Genomic DNA, 19,224 nt, shown 5'->3' on the forward strand with positions numbered 1-19,224 from the left:
CCGGCCGGGCTCAGCAGCGGCAGGCGGGACGGGGACCTGCCGTGAGCCGCCGTCGTGCGGGCGATGCCGCGGCCCCGGGATGCTCCTCGGCATCGCTCGGAATTCCCGGCACAGCCGCAGCTGCGGGGAGCGCGCTGCTCCTGCGGAGAGCAGCCGGGCCCGCGGGGGAACCGGCACCGGGATCGCACCGCACCGCCCGGGGCCGCTCCGAGCGCCGCCGGCGCGTCCCTGATTGCGGCCACCGTGTGCCACCGAGTGCTACCGGCTGTCACCGGCTGTCACCGCCGCGGGCGAGCGCAGCGGGGCCGGGCCTGGCCGGGCCGCCGCCCCCCGGGCCGGCAGCGGGCGGCGCGGCGGGACCGGCGGCAGCGGCAGGATGGTGAGCGGGGCGGCGGGGCGGGCCGGGACGGACAGACACACGGACAGACAGACAGACAGACAGATCCTGGCAGGGAACGACAGATAGACAGGTAGCTCCTGCTGGGGACAGATACGCAGACAGGTAGCTCCGGTCGTGCACAAACAGCTGCGGCTGGGGACAGACAGGCAGCCCCTGCTGGGGACGGACGGACAGACAGACGGGCAGCCTCTGCCGCGGACGGACAGCCAGACGGACGGGCAGCCCCTGCCAGGGACGGATAGAAAGACGGGCAACCCCTGCCGGGGACGGACGAACGGACGGACAGACAGACGGGCAGCCCCTGCCGCTGGCCCCCAGCCCGAGAGCCGGGCCTGAGCGCCGTGCCGGGCGGGCTGCGGGGCACTCGGGCGCACCGAGCGGGGCTGTTGCGCTGTGTTTCCCGGGCCGCGCTCCCGGCGCTGTCCCGGTCCCAGCGGGGCTGGCGGTGCGGACGCGGCAGCCGCAGCCGTGCCGGGATGCTGTGCCCGGGCCGGGATGCTGTGCCCAGGGCAGGATGCTGTGTCCGGGCCGGGATGCTGTGCCGGTGCCGGGATGCTGTGCCGGTGCCGGGATGCTGTGCCGGTGCCGGGATGCTGTGCCCGGGCCGGGATGCTGTGCCGGTGCCGGGATGCTGTGCCCGGGCCGGGATGCCGTGCCCGGGCCGGGATGCTGTGCCCGGGCCGGGATGCTGTGCCCGGGCCGGGATGCTGTGCCGGTGCCGGGATGCTGTGCCCGGGCCGGGATGCTGTGCCGGTGCCGGGATGCTGTGCCCGGGCCGGGATGCTGTGCCCGGGCCGGGATGCCGTGCCGGTGCCGGGATGCCGTGCCCAGGGCAGGATGCTGTGCCCGGGCCGGGATGCTGTGCCCGGGCCGCCCTCCCAGCTCCGGCCGCAGCCGCACAGGGCACCCCCGGCCGGCCCGGCCCCGGCCCTTCCCTGCTGCTCTCCCGGGCCGGATGCTTGTGGGAAACGCTGAGGGAAACGCTGCGCTGTTTACTGAGAGACATAATGGCTGTCCAACATTATTACCTTCTCTTTAGGCCGTCATGCATTATTACTTCTTCTCTTGCAATATAAAATTAGCAGACGAATCTGAAATACAAAGAGATGGTGTGTTGGGGCAGCGTTTGAAAAACCAGTACATCTTTTCCATGTTCATATATTTGCTTTTGCAGTATGGATTTATAAACACGTGCCTGAAGTCTTTGGTGGTTGAAAAGTATGGAGAAGAAACATGGGAAAAATTAAGGTAATGTGTTCCCAATAAATGTAGTGCATTGAAAGAAGTGCTCAGGAATTCAGCAGCAGGGGTTGTAATTTCTTATTGGTAAATGGTAGCTGATGTGTATCTCAAGTAATAATTAGGAGTAACTAAAAGGGCAAAAGCAAGATTTTCTTGCCTTGTAACACTTCATCCTCTGATACTAATTTGTCCCAATTAATTTGTCATATCAGATAATTAAAGATGACATTTAGTCTTATAGACAATTTTGCAATAGACTTGCTGGCTCACATGATAATATTGAGAAGTAATTACACTGAAAAGATGTTATCCTTAATATAAAGTCAGTTTAATTCCAGTACTCAGAAAAGCAGCTAAATCATAGAATCATAGATTGTCTGGTTCCAATCCCCCTGCCATGAGCAGGGAACCTGCCACTAGACCAGATTGCTCAAAGTCCCATTTAATCTGGCCTTGTTATGATCTCTGGTTTTTGTCTTGTTTTTATGAGCTATATGGTACTTCCAAAATACATAAATGATACTTAGATGCCATATAATCCATCCATGATATATTATCATCCATTGAAGCCAATATAAAAAAATCAGCAGGTTTGGGGAGCCCCAAGAGCTTGATATTGTGGCCACATTGAACAACAAACCAGCAGACAAACTAAGACTCCACTTGCTCTAGCACCCCACAGTATGATATCCTAATCCTTGAAAGAGTTTACTGTAATACCATAAAGTGAAATAGCAGAAATGGTGAAGTGGACACCACCATTCAACCATGTTTAAGCAATTTAATTAATTTAAAGCACTTTAATATTAAACTTACATCATTAGGTGAAGCTTGAGGGAGTTGAGGAGTGCATTCACAGCAAGCAGTCCTTGAGAAATGCTAGCTGGGTCACCCAAGCATATTGTATTTACAGCACTGCTGAGACAGGAATACTGTCTTCTCTGTTGTAGGCTACAGGCTGGAGTCCAGGATTCTTTCTTGACTTTTGAGGTTTACAAAGATGAGATCACAATGCAGCTTGTCGACAAAGCCTGCAAAGTATTAGGTATGTGTTAGCATGCCTCAAAAATGGATCAGCCTGGGTCAGCCCTGAGACTGCAGCCCAGCTTTTGTCTCCTGTGCCCTTGGGAATGCCTTCCCTATGTTGCAAATTTTCTGCCTTCAGTCTTAATCCACCTCACAGCATTGCAAGAACTCCCAAACCTTTCTTATTCCTTAAGGTACCTTTATTTTGCCAGGTGTCCCTGCTGACATTGTTCTGAGGGAGTTTGGAAAGTATTTCTTTGAATTCTGCAAGCGCTCGGGCTACGACCACATGCTGAGGACCCTGGGTGGAAATCTCTATGAGTTCATAGAGAACCTGGATGCACTGCACAGCTACCTGTCCCTTTCTTACCAGGCAAGTCTGATAGCAACTGCTGAGCAGGTATGGATGGATGGATGGACTCTGCCAGAATCCTTAACACAAGGAACAGCATCTCATAGGTGTGAATAAATAATCACCAAAGCATGTTCTCTTCTGCTATGTTCTGAAACAGATTACTCCAAATGTTAGGATAATTTCTAAAAATGATTGTGTTTGACTAGTCCTCAACATTAGGTATTATTTACTACATTGGCTCTAATGCATAGCAGATTTTTCTTCACAGGTGAGAATATTTAATTTTCTGGGTTTTAGCTTATTTATATTACAGTTTATATTATAAAGGCATGAGATGCTTTTTTACAAGTTGAATTCATCAGTCTACTTTCTGAAAAAGTAGACTTTTCCAGAAAAAAAGATATTGAGGTTTTGGTTTTGTTTTTTTCCTCAGGAGATGAATGCACCATCTTTTAGAGTAGAAAAGAATGAAGATGGGTCAATGCATTTACATTATTATTCAGACAGAAGAGGTCTATGCCATATTGTGCCAGGTAATGAGACTTAATGCAGAGTACAGATCTGTGCAATATACATGCAGGGTAATCATATATTTGCAGCTGCACTCAGAGTTCAGTATCTTTTTTCAGATGAGGCCTGGCCATGGAGCTGAAGCCTGGTAGAGTTCAGTGTCCAGACTCTGAACTCATTATTTCCCTACTGCCTGATACCTCCTAGCTCCCAATAAATTCTATCAAAATTTGATGAAATTTTGGGTATGACAACTCAGGCCATAAATGTCCATCCTTGCTATAGAATTCCCTCCCTGGAAGAAGAACTCAAGTTCGTGGTGTGTATTGTGCCTAACTGTTCATTAATTCTCAGTGACTCGTGCTTTTTAAATTCCCGTGAAGTAGAAATTCTAGTTGAGTTGAAGATATTCATCCACCCTGTAGTACATCCAATCTGTGAAACTCCTACTGAACCCTGCTCCAAACGGAATCTTTTACCAGCATTTACCAGCATCTCCAGAGCTGTGCTTGTGCAAGCATTAGAGAGCTATAGGTCTGTAAGAGATGACCATATTCCTTTCTTTCATAAATGATGCTGAATTTAGAAGTTCAAAACATCCCCCTTTGTCAAAACTTATTTGATATTGAAAGCACAGAATTATTTGGAATTTCAGACAGAGCTTTTGATGTCATTTTGATGTCCAGTATTTTGCCTAATACCTGACCAGAAATGAGAGAACTGATTGTGCATCTGCATGAAAGAAATTTCCTTCCTTTCAAAATACAGTATTCTTCAATGACTGAAATAGCTTGTATAGCAGAATCTCTTTAGACTCCCTGCACTCTTTGGGTTGATGGAAATTCATATTATTGCTCTATGGCTACTTGAACACATTCTTCAGCTATCCTGCTGAGCTGCTCCTGGTGAAAACCAGCATTTGTCCTCAGCCAAGGCAAAAGCAGCAGCAACTTTGAAGCTGACCTCCTGTGAGCATATTCTCATCATGGCAGCTGCAGCAAGGACGACACGCGTTGCTTTCTTCTTCCAGAGTTCTTTGGGAAAGTGATTTCTGAAACAGTGAAATTCCACTGGGGGCCCTCTAAAAGGGGAATTGAAAAGGTTTTGTTCTTGGCAATACCTTGTCTTTTGTTTCCCCTTCAGGAATCATCGGTGCAGCAGCCCTGGATTTTTTTAACATTGAGATTTCAATGAAAATAGTCAATCAAACAGAAGAAGAAGAAAGAACTGGGAAAAAGGAACATATTGTTTTTCTTGTCACTCAAAACCCTCTATTTCCATGCAAGGAAAGAAATGAATTTTCTTCCTCATCTCAATGTCTTGTTGACTCTGAAAAGCAAATTGAGAACCAACTGAATAAAGAGGTATTTTAATATTCATTATCACCATGTTGCTAAAATATATTTAAAATAAAAACACCCTTGAATTTCCCTTTGGATTTATTTCAACAGGACCTTGAAAAAGCCAAGAATACGAATGGAGACAGAGGAAACTCTGTTTGTCCTGTTAAGAAAAGTCACTGGAAAACATTGAGAGGAATAATCACATTAGGAAAAGGTGAGAGATCATTCAGAGGGAGCTCATCATCATTTCTGAGTCTCTTCAGCTAGAAAGTCAGTAAGCCTCCCTATCCCCACCCACCCGTCCATTTTGAAGTTACCATTTATATTTCCTCTGCAACTTTTCAAAATGTTTCTGGTTAAGTTTCTTTCAGTTTGACATTGATGCTCAAAGAAAAATTGCAGATAATAAGCATGCTTAGTAATGACAGATACTTAAGTGGGATATGACCTGTCACTTTTGTCTCTTAAACAGGGCTTTCATCTGAAAAGTGTTCTCCTGTAAAATGCCATTGTGTGGTGAATTTGATTCTTCATTCTCTTGTCACTTGGTTTAAGATGCTGAATTTAAAAGTGTGTTTTTTAACTTGGTAGATACTACTCCTTTCCAAAATTGTCAACTGTAGTAAATTTTGTAAGCCAAATTACATCCTCCACTACCAACAGTCTACTGCTAATCTCTAAATCTCTGTTCTTGCCTCTATGTATTAGATGTTTTTATCTGTTTATAAAATGGAAGGAATTTTCCAGTTAGGATCTTTTGATTCCCCAAAAGGAATGAGAATCTAGCTCAGCATTGCCAAGATGTCTTCATTCTGGGATGAGTGAAAAATTGAACCTGGTATCACCTGGTGCAGTGTCACATGCATTACAAGGGCAGATATACTAAGTAAGACATTAATATATATTCAAAATAAAATTTTAGACTAGCATTATTGTTAAAAAAATATATATAATTCTTTAGCTATAAGTGTGAGTTATCAAGAGCCAGACTGTGATAAAATTAAAAATCCACACTGACTTCCCCTGAAGCAGTAAGAGGTCTAAAAGCTAGGTTCTAAGTGTGCAATATTTTGCACCAATCTCCTGAGTGACTTGAACATTTGTTCTCAGCAGAACTTACTGGAGTATCTATCATAGCCACCTTCAGGGGGAAAGAGATCACTGGAAGTAATCATCATTTTGATTCTGGTGGGTTACTGGGAATCCAAGTTTACACCATGAAGATCAATGGTTTTGGGTGCTTCACTCAAAAGATGAGCTGTTTTGATATTTTACCCATTGTATTCCTTTTACAAAAGTATCTGCTAGTAAGCACAAACTGTTCTGTAGATTTGTGACCATTTTGTAAAAATCTCAGGGTAAGTAAAATAGAAATCCAACAGTAATTCTGCCTCTGTGCTATGGACATTGTACATATGGTTTATTGTACAGGAGACTAAAACTCATGTCACACTGTTTTTTTTTTCCCTTAGTGCTCCTTAGTAGCTGGCAAAGTGTATTAAATCCACTCCTGTGCACGTTTTTGTGGGATTGGCATGTGTTATATTGCTATGGCACCTGCAGATTCATAGAGAAGTAACATCTACAGTTGTTCATTATTCTTATTTTTTTCAACATAATTTCATGCATCTAGTGCTCTTTGGTGTTTGTGTGCTTAAGTTTTAAACACTCAGCCAACTCAGATTAGCTGCGGATTGCACTGCAGAGCATTTAGCACAGATGGGGGCACATTTCTGGGCCCACACACTGTTTGCTTTGTCTTCCCTCACTATGATATAGGGACCTGTCTCACTGAGTGATAAAGTCATGCTGATTGGTTTTATGAAGTGCAGCCTGATTTAAAAATGACACATTTATCTCACCACAGGTAAGCTCCTGAGAGGATTTGATCCTGTTTATCCCAAGAGCCTCTGGATTGACACAAAAACATTTTGCAATGGACTTCCTTTTCATATGGTTTTTGACAAAGAGGTAGGACAAGCATGTGGGCAGGGCCCTTGGTTTGCATAAACCTCAGAGTAATTTCCCTTTGTTTTGGCTGTGCTACAGTTCCCTGCTACATGTACTCTGTGTGCAGCGCACACTCACTCACAGGATTTGCAGAAATACTCTGTACAGAGACATGCTCTCTATCAGTGCAGATAGGAATCTCCTTTGAATTCATTGAGTTTCCATAACTGAAACACCTGCAGATATGCCAGCAAAGTATATTGCAGCAGTCTCTGTTACCAAACAGTGAGCAGAATTTTTTGAGGTTTCTGGTCACCTTCGTGTCTTTGCACATACCAGAGCCATGTCCCATCCTTTAAAGTGGATTTATATTTACAGTTTCCCTCTCTCCTCCCAGTTACTGATCTATCCCAAGGCTGGAGAGCTTTGCTGGCAGCTCCATGTGCTGCCTGAGCCTGCCCCTACCTGCTTCTGGGAAAGCCCAGCCACCTGCTGCACCAGGCAGCCCCTCAGGGACCCCAGATTCTCTGTCCCTCCTGGGGCAGGGTTCAGTCTCCTCTGCTGGGCACACCCCCTCTGCAGCCCCCTGGCAGGGCTGTCCCTGGCTGCTCCCCTGGGCCCCCACCAAGGCACAGGTACTCCTGCTCTGAACCTGTGGGGAGAACATTGGCTTGGACAGGAGCAAAGAAAGGAGAAGCTGAGGGTGGGACAGCAGAAGAACACTGAATGCATCGCCCTCAAGGAACATGTTTTGGCATTGTGCTGATTGAGATACCAGAACGTATAATCTGCTTCATGCCACTGCCCACATCAGCCAAAATACAGAGTCTTAAACCTTTAACCTTAAACCTAAAACCTTAAGCCTAAACCTTTCTTTTATTGGCCTAAAAAGAAGACCAGTATACATAATTTAATATACTAGTGTGCAAAGAATAAAAGTCACACATCCATTAATGGTAGCCAGGTCAGAGCTTCAATAACCAATGACAAGCAGAGAAGAACGTTTCTGCAGAATTTAGGAGCTCATGTATGGTCAGCAAATAAAGGAAAATTACTAAACCTTTATACTTCATGAAGAGAAAGTAACCCATGGCATCTATTAGAAAATTAATATTTGCCAAGGCATTATATGCCACAGTTATTTTCATTTTGGAATACAAGACACTCCAGTATCTCAAACTTTCTCCTGCAAATTCTCAAATTTTGTCCTCTAAGGCTGTTTGTGAGGCCTGCATAAATGCAAGCAGGGATAATAGCAAGTTAAAAGCTAGTTTTGGGGTTTTTTACACAATTGACAGGAAGGAGAATTTTAATATCAGCATTCCTTTCTTGGGGCTTTGCCTTGCTATGAAGGGCATGCATTCAGGGCTGGGTAGAACTACACTGACAAGGTAGGAACTTTGCTCAGAAATAAGCCATGTGCTCTAGGAAGGCTAAGTGTGTGGAAATGTATGAACAATTGCTTGGTCTGAACCCAAAGGGACAGGAATTTTAACATTGGTCCATGTTTTCTTTTTAAGCTCAAAGTGAAGCAAGCTGGGGTGAGCATTCAAAAGATTGTACCTGGCCTTCAGACCATGGGCATCTCCTTGGATCAGTATTTCAGGATCGTTCACCCAGAAGTGCCCTTCACCATCTCCAGCATTCAGAAATTCATCAACAGCCAATTTGTGTTCCAGACTAGAAGAGAGATGATGCCTGAGTCATGGAGAGAGCGGCCAATGCTGGAGCTGAGAGGTACTTCAGTGTTTGCAATGGCCCAAGTGCTGATATCGAATCAGGAGTCAGGCTGAGCTGCACTCCTGACCTCTCTCCACTCCTATAAATAGCCTTTGGCCAGTGAGGAGATTGGATGGTTCTGTTTAGAGGAGCAGTAGATGCTTGTGCACAAATTCTGCTATCACCTCACCAGATTTTGAAGGCTTTCACTCAGAAGCAACTACTCTGCTCCTATTTGAAAGGCTTAGAAATATGGTGATTTTCTGATGCTGCAAAACCCACATGTGGATACATGGCTTGTTCTTAATTTACGCCTTTGAGGGGAGTTATTTGCTACTGGCTGGGTTTCCAATGTGATTAAAAATAGATTAGTTCTCTGTGCTTTTATTTTTTGTAACACATTTTCAGGCTCTCTCTTCACACACCCCCCCAAAGCCACGTCAGAGAGTTTACCAGTTAAAATTACCTCAGCAAAAAAATTATTGTATTTGCTTTATTTTTACTGAGAGGACTGAAGATGGGATGATCCTCTGCTTGGTGTAATTAACCATAATGGCATTTGGTTTAATTGTTCTATGACTTCAGTTTTTCTTTTCTGAACTATGTAATATGACCTAATTTTCTCTTGTCTCCTCTCACCTTTATGTAATGAGTGTCAAATCTTGTTTTCCTGGGATTCAGAAAAAGATTAAGGGTTTAGGGACAACCTTGAAAAAAGTAATGCTACCAAAATTTTAATTGTACAATTGTACTTCCTCTTATGCTCTAGGGGTTAATTCACACGTACTTCTGATGTTTCAGTCCTCTTAGTTTTAAAGCTGTTCATCCAATAGCCCTGGGGATGGGGTGAGGGAGAAAGAAAGAAATAGGAATTCCTAGATTGCTATTTAGAAAACAATGATACTTATGAAGTAAGATAACAACAATAATAACAGTCAGAATCAGAATCAAACGCCAACCAAAACCCCAAAAAAATCCAGATTCCCCACCAAAACCAAAAATCCCTTTTACCTTTCAGGCATTTTTGTTACTGCTTATTTAGATTATGATAGTCACTGAGAGCTCCAATTTCCTGGGAGGAAAGTGCCACTGACTTTACTGGGACACAAACTATGCACTGTGAAATTAAACTTCAAATGTTTTGCTTAATCACTGTGAGTCTCAGTTCCCCTGTGCCTGATTCTGACAGACTGGCTTTGGGAACAGCCTGAGAATAGGAGGAGGGGAAGGGAAAATACGGAGAGGAGCAGAAAAGAGAGGGGAGATGTTGTGAGCACTGGGGTTCCTCATGAGGAGGAGGGACTTGAATCCTAGCTGTACTCTGCCTGCAACAGCTGAGGGAATGGCTGCTTTCTGGGTTCTGAAATTTTATTACTGGCTCCTCTGAACAAGTTCACCTCGAATTCCTAGGAAATAAATTCCTGTGATCACCCAGATGCTACAGAAACCCCCTGACCTTAGAACTCATCCCTAGCACTGACACCAGTAATGCAGAGCCCCCTGTGAGAGGCCCCCTGCAGCAAAGCCTTGCCCACGCTGTGTCCCCAGAGCAGATGATGTGGATGGAGCCCCTGCAGTGCATGCTGTACCTGTGCTCGCCCCTGCTGCAAAGCCTTGCCCATGCTGTGTCCCCAGGGCAGATGATGTGGATGGAGCCCCTGCAGTGCATGCTGTACCTGTGCTCACCCCTGCTGCGCTCCCTGCACGAGCTGGAGGAGCGGCAGATGCACATCGCCGACATCGCGCCCCACGACGTCACCAGGGACCTGATCCTCCTCAACCAGCAGCGGCTGGCGGAGATGGAGCTCTCCAGCCAGCTGGAGAGGAAGAAGGAGGAGCTGAGGATCCTCTCCAAGCACCTGGAGGAGGAGAAGAAGAAGACTGAAGCGCTGCTCTACGCCATGCTGCCCCAGCACGTGGCCAACCAGCTGAAAGAGGGCAAGAGAGTTGAGGCAGGTGAATGAACAGGGTGCATTTGGGGTGTGAGATTTGTGCATGGGGATGGGGATAGAGACCCTGGGGTGCTGGCACAGCCCCTTTGCCACTGCCCTGGAGTCCATTTCTGCTTGGTGACATCCATGGGTAGGGAGATGGTCACAGACCCTTAATTTCACTGCTAATAAAAATTAAGCTGTTCTTTCAAAGAAAGCTTTGGAAGCTCTTTGCCAAAATTGTTCCTTAGGTGGTGAAAGGTGGTAGTGCTGCCCATTCAGTGAACAAAATTCAGTAATCTGAGATTTTGGTTTTAACATGGGTATACAGGAAAACGAGGACTCAGAAGTGAAGGGAGTAAGGAAGGAGGTCTTTGCTAGAAAATTCTCTTAGTACCTTTATGCTATTTATAAATGTAGAATCATGATGATTCCCATTGTTATTAAAGGTAGCAATAATATGCTTAAATTCCCTTTAGTAAGCACATATATGAAATCAGGGATAAAGAGTTAAGTGTTTCCTGTATATGGTGTATTCACATGTTTGGGTTGAGATGTGCAATTATCCCTATATTTATACACTCTTACACCTCTCCATCTCAGCACCTGGGTGTGGTTGTTACAACTAAGAGGCCATAGAATGATCTTTTCAAGCAAGCCTCAAACAGATCCTGTGATTGTGCAGCCATTACAAACACCACTGCTCTTTGTGCCCACAGGAGAGTTCAAGGAGTGCACGATATTGTTCAGTGATGTGGTGACCTTTACCAACATCTGTGCCCAGTGTGAGCCTATTCAGATAGTTCTCATGTTAAATTCAATGTACCTGAGGTTTGACAGACTCACCACAGTGCATGATGTGTACAAGGTAGGTACTGATGAAAAAAAGCTGCAGAAAGTTTTGCTGATTTTTTTTTGTTGTTTGTTTTGGTTTTAAATGTACTTATATCCTCTTCACCACAGCATGATTGTTGGTTAAACCATAAAATATTACCTATTTGTAGTGGCCACACAAACTGAAAAACAGGGAGAAGTGAACGTTATTGGACAGGAACTCAACTTCTATCAAAGGCTAAGGTCTCTTTCTGCAATGCTACTACCAGAACGGCTCTTCTTGCATATATCTCTGTCCCTCCTTTCTCAAATGCCTCTCCAAGATGAATAATTTCCCTAGTTCTTTTATTTATACCTCTTCTAAATAGGTCATTTTGTCATTGTCTCTTTTGGTGGGAAATAGCATTATGGACAATACCCAGACAATGGGTAGACTTCTGCTTCATGGAGATCGTCAGCAATGGTATCCTCTCCTGCTAACCCCACAGAGCATCAATTGGACCTAGAGGGTACATGTGGTCTCCAAACTGTGCTGGAAAGATCAGAGCCCTGGCTGGCCTGCAATAATGGTGTTATCAATACTTCCAGAGGTACCAGATTTGATGTGCTGAAGAACAGTTCCTAAGTTTCTGTCTGTCCTCAGCTCATTAAATATTTAGGAAGGCAGAAATAGTAAAGGGTGAAATCCAAATCTCATTTATTCTTTGCTCAGGCAAGGCTTGCAGTTCATCCCACAATAAATTGTACTGGGAAATCAGAAGCATTTCTTCCTTGGCAAGGAATCTGTATTCAATAATTGAAGAATCCAGGACATGGCCCACAGATTTCAGGATGAATTAGCATCATATTCTATCTAAATCATCCATCATAAGTAAATGATCTGTCACTATAATAATCTCCTTTTGAAGCCTGTATATAACTCCTATTAATACTGAAGGAAGTTACTGGGGTACAGAGAGAGCAAGGATGAGATTATTGCAGGGAATTGGGAAAGCAATGAAATAATGACATTGATCAAACAAACTTGGCCCAAGCTTATAAACATCTGAAGTTATGAATAAGTCTTGTTAAATGAAATCTTCTACTATGGCTGAAAAATAATTAGGGTGTCTATTTGCATTAGTAGCTTTTTACAGTTGTTTTTAATTTGTTACAGAAAATTACTGGCATCACTGTGGGTTTGGCTGGCTGATAGAAGGCATGGACAGGAACACATGCTTTGGGATTGAAATGTGGGACTGTTTTAAGTCATTGTGTTAATGAACAAACCCAAATATTAAATTATGTTTCCACTCTCCCATTGGTGTTAATTTTTAAGAAAGCCAATTAGTCTAATCTAAAAGATTTCTTTTTTACTGATGATAAATGGGCCAGTGAAACCTCATAAGAGCAGTTTAAAAAATGTCATTACCATGTAACAGGCTTTTACAGTGGAACGTTTAAGAATTCTCTTTTTCAAACAGGTCCTAGCAAAATTTCTGTCACAGGAACAAAATCCAAAGTATTTCTCAGGTACTTTAGCATTAATTTCAAGGAGACTGGGTGCCTGAAGGAGGACAAACCCTTCAGCATTTGTCTCTGAGGCTGTAGCTGTTGTGGAAAAACAGCTGGTTGTAGGGAAGGATGCTCCCAAATTGTTTAGTTCACACTCTGTTCTGTGATATCCTTGAGACTGGAGGTTCCTTAATTTTGTGTGAACCCCTTAATCATAATCAACAATGAATGGGCTCCCTTATTGTATTGTGACTTTTTAAAAATAGATCTCTCTCAAACAAGAAATACAATAGCACCAATTGTGAATCAGAGCTAATTAACAGCCCTCATCTATCAGGTAACCTCTGGCTCAGCATGCTGTGCCTCAGGCCAGCCCTTTGCATATACCCAGGGTAGGAGGAAGGCAAACAGCCTGGCACTTGCACAGCAGCCCTTTCTCCTTAGGCTCTCTCACACTGATACCCAAAGCGGGTCAAGTGAGCAGGGACAGAATGCCATGGAATTTTTAGTGTGGAGTGAAGGAAAGGATCTCCATCTCAAGGAAACTCACGTGTGCTAAAGTTTTTCAGTGACTGGAAGCATCTTTTAAGAGAAAGGAGGAGTTGGTGCAGATGAGAAGAGCCCTGAAGAGCAGAACACTAACGTGAGTGAGATACACCTGGCATGCTCATGTGCTTGTCCCTCTCAATTAAAGGTGGAGACGATTGGAGATGCCTACATGGTGGTGGGGGGAGTCCCTGTGCCCGTGCCCACGCACGCAGAGAGAGTTGCTAATTTTGCCTTGGGCATGATAATGGCAGCCAAAGGAGTGCAGAACCCAGTTTCTGGAAATCCTATCCAAGTAAGTCAACACAAAGGTGCACGTGTGTCTGTCTGTCTGCTTCTTGTGCTGAGCTTCTGGTTAATGTACTGCAGCAGCAGCTCAGAGAGCTGCTTCTGACTCCTCTTTGGCTTGGGGCAAGGCCCATGGGGGCACATTTCCATGAGGAGCCTCTCCCTGTGGATGTTTGATATCATACTGGCGTCCAGTGTTGTGTTGAGATGAACTTTTCGGTGGCTGCATAGCATTAACAAAGATGTTAAATAACAAGTGACATTTTTGGGGGGTGTTTTATCTTTGTAAAGATTCGAGTTGGGATCCATACAGGTCCTGTCCTGGCGGGGGTGGTTGGAGAAAAGATGCCTCGTTACTGCCTGTTTGGAGACACGGTGAACATCGCCTCCCGCATGGAGAGCCACGGCGTGCCCAGCAAGATCCACCTGAGCTCCAGTGCCTACCAGTGAGTGACCCTGAGGGAAACCTCACCTGCTCAAAGCCAGGCTCAAATCCACTGCCTTGGCACTGCCCCTTTCAGTGGAGATGGTGCCTGGTCACTCATTTGAGCAGGTTGTAAAGGGAAGTCACTGCTTGTAAAGACTCTTATTATTTTCCTAATTATTCTAAATGTACTTACATATAGGAGCAGAGGTTTGAGAGTCTCCATGCTAGACAGCAAAATATTAAAAAAAAATCCAAACTGTTGGCTTACATATTGCAAGAGTTCTATTATCATTATATTGCAAGGATTCCATACCACCAGAGTTTTGTGCCTCCTCAATGTTTTCTGTAAGCAGTTCCTCTAAGCACTGACTCTTCTTGGTCCTTACAGTAGTCATCTGACTCTAGATCCCACCAATCCACTCTTTTATACCGCTTGTTCTTATTGGCTACAGGTGTGGCCTGTTAAGATCAGGCCTGCTCCTAATCTTTAGTAATTGGTCCAGCTGCAACTCGTTGAGGGATAAGATTGCATTCTACACCACCTTCATTTACCCATACTGTATCCCCCTACAGATAACTTATTTGGAAATACTGATAAATTAATTGTAGGTGCTAGAAAGACAGTCAGAAAATCTAGAACATTTAATAACAAAAGGTTTAAAATCTCTCTGATTGAGCACCACAATTTGTAGTGAAACAGTTTCATTTACACTTACTAAGGATTAACTGCATAAACAGCTGTCCTCTTCATGCTGTGATTTACTTTCCAGAAACTCATGTTTGTAAAAAATTAATACTACATTTCCAAGAACTTTATGTATGCATAAAATCTATATGCAAGAGTGGAAGCAAAGACAAACTACAAAGGAAGGAATACAACAACATTGTCTGGGCACACAGGAATGATGTTGGGAAAATGAGAACTCAGCTGGCATTGAAATGGGAAACAAAGTTCAAAGGCAGTCAGAGGAGCTCTGCAATGTTAGAATATAAATAGAAACATGGACCTGCTGTGGCAGGTGATTTAGTGACAGTGCCCTGAAGAAAGGCTGAGTTACTCAAGGCCTCTCTTGCTTTGGCCTTCACTGACAAGATCTTGGATGTCCCTGCACCAAGAGTGAGGGTTCAAGGAGCAGGTGAACTATGAGTACTGGAACAGGATCAGAGCAGGGATCTTTTGAGAGATCTCAGCCTACAGAAGCGCACAGGAGCAGAAGGGATCTGAGGTAATGACAGCTGGGTGGTGGCACTGCTGGCTGTCAGCTCCGGCAGGCCTTGACTGTCAGCACGGGAGCAGCTGAGGAAAGCTGCAGCTGTAGGGAAAATGGCAAGGGGGACATGGTGAAACTGCAGGCTGATCAGCCTCATGTCAGTCCCAGAGAAAATCAAATGGCCATTTCTGGATACATGAAAAAGGCAATTGGGAATAACAAGTCTGGATGTAAAATAAATTAGTCAATCATGCTTGACAGACCTGATTGCCTTCTCTGATGGAATGACTGGGGATAATTCTGTCTAGCTGATATTGGCTGCCTCAGTTCTTCATTGCTATTCACTGGTAAATAAGAACCCTCCAGCCTACTGAAGTATTTGACTATGTAAATCCATTAGCTTTTGATCAGGCTGTATGTGTAATGCTATGAAAGCACAGCAGGCTTGAATAAACAGTTGAAACAAATCCTCAGTTGTTCACAAATTGAGACTCTTTCCCCAGACTGTTGTGATTTGATCACTCAGCTCTTTGAAAACATCAGTGTCATTTTTACTCGTCTTGAATTTTCATGTGTCATTTTGCTTCTGATACTTTAGGTGCCTAAAATACAAGAATTTTGAGATTACTGAAAGAGGAGAAATAGAAGTAAAAGGCAAAGGGAAAATGCACACATACTTCCTCATTAGAAATAAATCTGCAACTGAGAATGAGATTATGGGAAGGCCAATGAAAGATTTAGATTCTGGCCATGAATCTGTTCAGTCCATTCCAGAAGGCAAGATTGAAACTATACCAAGTTCTCATCAGCCAGGTAGAGTCAACTCAACACATATTTTCCTCCTTTAACAAATGAATAAAAATACAATCCAATTAAATGTCCTTTTGTATTATTCTTTCAGCTACTCAGGCTCAGCAAAAGAAGGACCAGACCCCAGCTATTGCAATGAAGTATGTTGATGGCCCCACAGATGCACAGAACAGCCTCAAGAGAAGGAATCAGATGAAAGCTGGAGATTTAACAGGTAGTTATTTAGTTACCATCTCACAAAGACCACAGAACTAGGAAATAACTGAGGCTTAATCTTTCAAGTTCTTCATATTCATCTTCTAAATAACAATAGTTTTGTCAAGCCAGAAATTCATGCTAACATACACACATTACCCTTCTGCACAATCTTTAGGGCCAGACAAGTTCCACCTTTGGAGCAATCCCAGGTGTTGGTTTGCACTGGTGAGAGAGAAGCTGACAGAGCTGCCAAACCCCAGAGCCCTTCTGGGAGTGCAGATAGAATGGATAAACATTAGACAGCTCTTCACAGGGACAGACCCATGGACTGTCCATGTACACAGCTTTTCCTAGGAAAGATGTAGTTATGGGGGAGCCTTGCCAGCTCAAGAGAGACCTCAGTCCTGCCTGCTGCAGGAGTCAGAAGGATTTATTGGCATGCTCATGTTCTGTGACCAAAGTTCATTCTCCTTTGAAGTAGCTGATACTGAGATAACAGATTTGATGCCATAACAACCTAATCTAAGGCAGCAAGTCTTGTAGTTCTATTTATGTGCTTTGTGGATTTTAAACAGACTAAATATGTTGTCCCTAATTACTAGAAAATATTTTACTGCCTTCCCTCCCACCTGCTTAGATGTGGTGGTTAATCTGGTATGTGGTGTGCTGACAAACAGAAACCTCTCTGGTCCTTAAAAACTCACAGTGCAGGAGTGTTTCCTTTCAGGCAAAACTTGTGATTCCAAAAGTGATGGGAGTCTCCATGGCAACCAGCATGCAGATGATGGTCCTCGTCCTCCAAACCAGGGAAGAGTCAGACCTGCTGCTGAAGAGCCACAGAATAGAAATGTTCGCTCCAATTTTTGCACTTTACTCTAAGTTTCTTACTTTTACATTAAACAGGGAAATTTTATTATGATTTTGTGCATTTTGCTGTTATGGGACTGATTTTGTATATGAGTACGACAGGATTTTGTAAAAAAAAAAAAAAAAAAAAAAAACAAAAAAAGAAAAAAGACATTTCATCACAGTTTTCAGTAAAAATAAAACAGTGGAGGAAATTTTTTTAATCCACCTACATGGGCCATATAATATTCCCAGTCAAGAAAGAAACCCTTGCAGGATGCTTTGAAGATGCATTTTCAGCCTGTGTCACATCTTTGAATATCCTTGTGTAAAAATCATGTGTTGGTATCTGATGCAGCAACCGAGAAAGAGGTGACTCATCCAGCTAGAAATATTCCTACTCAAATGAGCACTTGCCATAAAAGAAACATTCCCTGAAGTGACCATCTGTCTTGACTCCAGCACAGCCAACAACTTCCCCATGTAAGGTTAGCAGCATTCCTCCTATGTTTTAACTGCAATAACAGCTTAATTTCTTGACTAATCTTTGGTTGGGTCAAGGCATTATGAAGTAGAAGTGCAGAATAGATCTAAAACAACCTGTATTTTTGCATCCTGAAGAGAGAATAACATGTACTTGATAGCAGCCAACAGTAGAAAAGAGCACCTGTGATCTCTGAACCAGCCATACACACTGTGCATAGAAGGACATGGAAATGGTGGAGTTACAAAGCATCAGATTTGTCACAACACTGAAGGACTGTTCAAGGCCTACAACCTATCTGAGACCTTCAAATGAGTTTCAAGTTTATTTCTCAATTTTTCACCCCAGCTAGACAAAAATAGCAAATCCCAAAACAATCAGGACTGCTGAAGGAGTCTGTCAATGCTGGAATTAATGTTGCTAGCATCATTGAAAACAACAGCATAAGAGATCAGCATTACCTGGTATCAGAGGCCGCTCACCTGAAATACTTCCATGCTGATATATTCTTAGATTAGGCCTGATCAGAAATGGGAGAGAAAAATTGAAGCTCATTTGTCAGGGATTTAAGAGAGAGGAGCAAAAATACAATGGATATAAAGGTTGTAGACAATTTGATGCATCATAAATTGTGCTCTCACTCCTATAAATGGAGCTTGGACTAGGTGGGTGACTTTGACAGAAGATGTGCCCTGCACACTGATTTATTACCTTTGGCTGTGGATTCATCGACTAAGGATGCAGGCATGAGACCAATGTGAACTCTGGGCAGGAACTCACTGGAGAAGGTGATAAAGTTACTTCTCCCTGACAGTCTGGAGCATCACATTTCCACCTCTGTGTCTGCAGTAGGAGCAAGGCTCTTTAAACACCAGGCAGAGAGCAAAGACTGATGAAAGGCATCTCCTCCTCTTTACAGTACAGCCAGATGAAATTTCACCTGGTTAGAGTTTTTTTTCCAAATCTCTGAGACAGGAGCTGGGCAGCTCAGTCTGCAGGAACAATTAGTGCAATTATTCCAGCAGAGGGGGATGCACAGAGTGAAACCATTAGTGCTGTTCTCCACTAAAGAGGTTTTCCAGGGGTTTGCCAGGTGTGGTCCCATGCAACGAGCACCTGTTGGCTTTTGGAGCACCTCACAAGCACATGCTCTGGCTTAGCTTCCTCCAGAAGAGATCCATTGCACACTCGCTTTGCTCAAACCTGCCCTTCTTGCTCTGAACAATCTATGGGTGTTTAATGTTGGAATGCTTTAATTGCCAGTAAGTGCTCATGGTAAGTTACTTCATGCTGTCCCATGGTAAAATGGTGTGCTCAGTAGTTTCTCTGTGGCATCTGCTACAATCTGGTCCTCCTGGAGCTGGGTCAAATCTGCACAACTGCTTCTAAACATTAATGTGCCTGTGCATCATCATGTGTTCTTAAATCTGTAGGCACTTCTAAAGACTGCAAAAACATAATTCAAAAATAAATCCTTTCATTAATATACCAACTACCATTTGTCAGTGATTACTTTGATTCCTGTCCCTCTTTTCCCTTCCACCTTTTCTATTCTCCTTTTCCTCTAGGCCTACAAAAGTGCTCAGTCTTTGTGTCAGTCACATATCTAC

The 19,224-nt window shown here is 43.9% G+C and overlaps 1 protein-coding gene across 2 annotated transcripts; it reads left to right on the forward strand.

The window, feature by feature from the left end:
- The first annotated feature begins 1,430 nt into the window (after positions 1 to 1,430).
- Positions 1,431 to 19,106, forward strand: LOC134423633 (guanylate cyclase soluble subunit beta-2-like). 2 transcript variants are annotated; one of them, XM_063166809.1, is made up of 15 exons: positions 1,431 to 1,648; positions 2,593 to 2,687; positions 2,881 to 3,041; positions 3,457 to 3,556; positions 4,677 to 4,897; positions 4,985 to 5,090; positions 6,744 to 6,847; positions 8,347 to 8,563; positions 10,181 to 10,501; positions 11,196 to 11,344; positions 13,499 to 13,645; positions 13,930 to 14,084; positions 15,875 to 16,089; positions 16,178 to 16,300; positions 17,012 to 19,106. In XM_063166809.1, the coding sequence occupies exons 1-15, from the start codon at positions 1,446 to 1,448 to the stop codon at positions 17,161 to 17,163; spliced, it is 2,469 nt and encodes an 822-aa protein (XP_063022879.1). In that variant the 5' UTR covers positions 1,431 to 1,445; the 3' UTR covers positions 17,164 to 19,106. The 2 variants fall into 2 exon arrangements, 1 of the variants encoding a protein (XP_063022879.1); XR_010029158.1 differs by lacking the exon at positions 15,875 to 16,089 and having other exon boundaries at positions 17,012 to 17,203.
- The last annotated feature ends 118 nt before the right edge of the window (positions 19,107 to 19,224 follow it).

This window comes from Melospiza melodia, chromosome 12 (assembly GCF_035770615.1).
Source record: "Melospiza melodia melodia isolate bMelMel2 chromosome 12, bMelMel2.pri, whole genome shotgun sequence".
Taxonomy (NCBI): domain Eukaryota; kingdom Metazoa; phylum Chordata; class Aves; order Passeriformes; family Passerellidae; genus Melospiza; species Melospiza melodia.

Coding starts and splice junctions, on each gene's coding strand:
- LOC134423633 (XM_063166809.1), top strand. CDS start 1,446: ATGCATTATTACTTCTTCTCTTGCAATATAAAATTAGCAGACGAATCT. Junction 1,649..2,592: donor GAAACATGGGAAAAATTAAG/GTAATGTGTTCC, acceptor TCTCTGTTGTAG/GCTACAGGCTGGAGTCCAGG. Junction 4,898..4,984: donor AGAACCAACTGAATAAAGAG/GTATTTTAATAT, acceptor TTATTTCAACAG/GACCTTGAAAAAGCCAAGAA.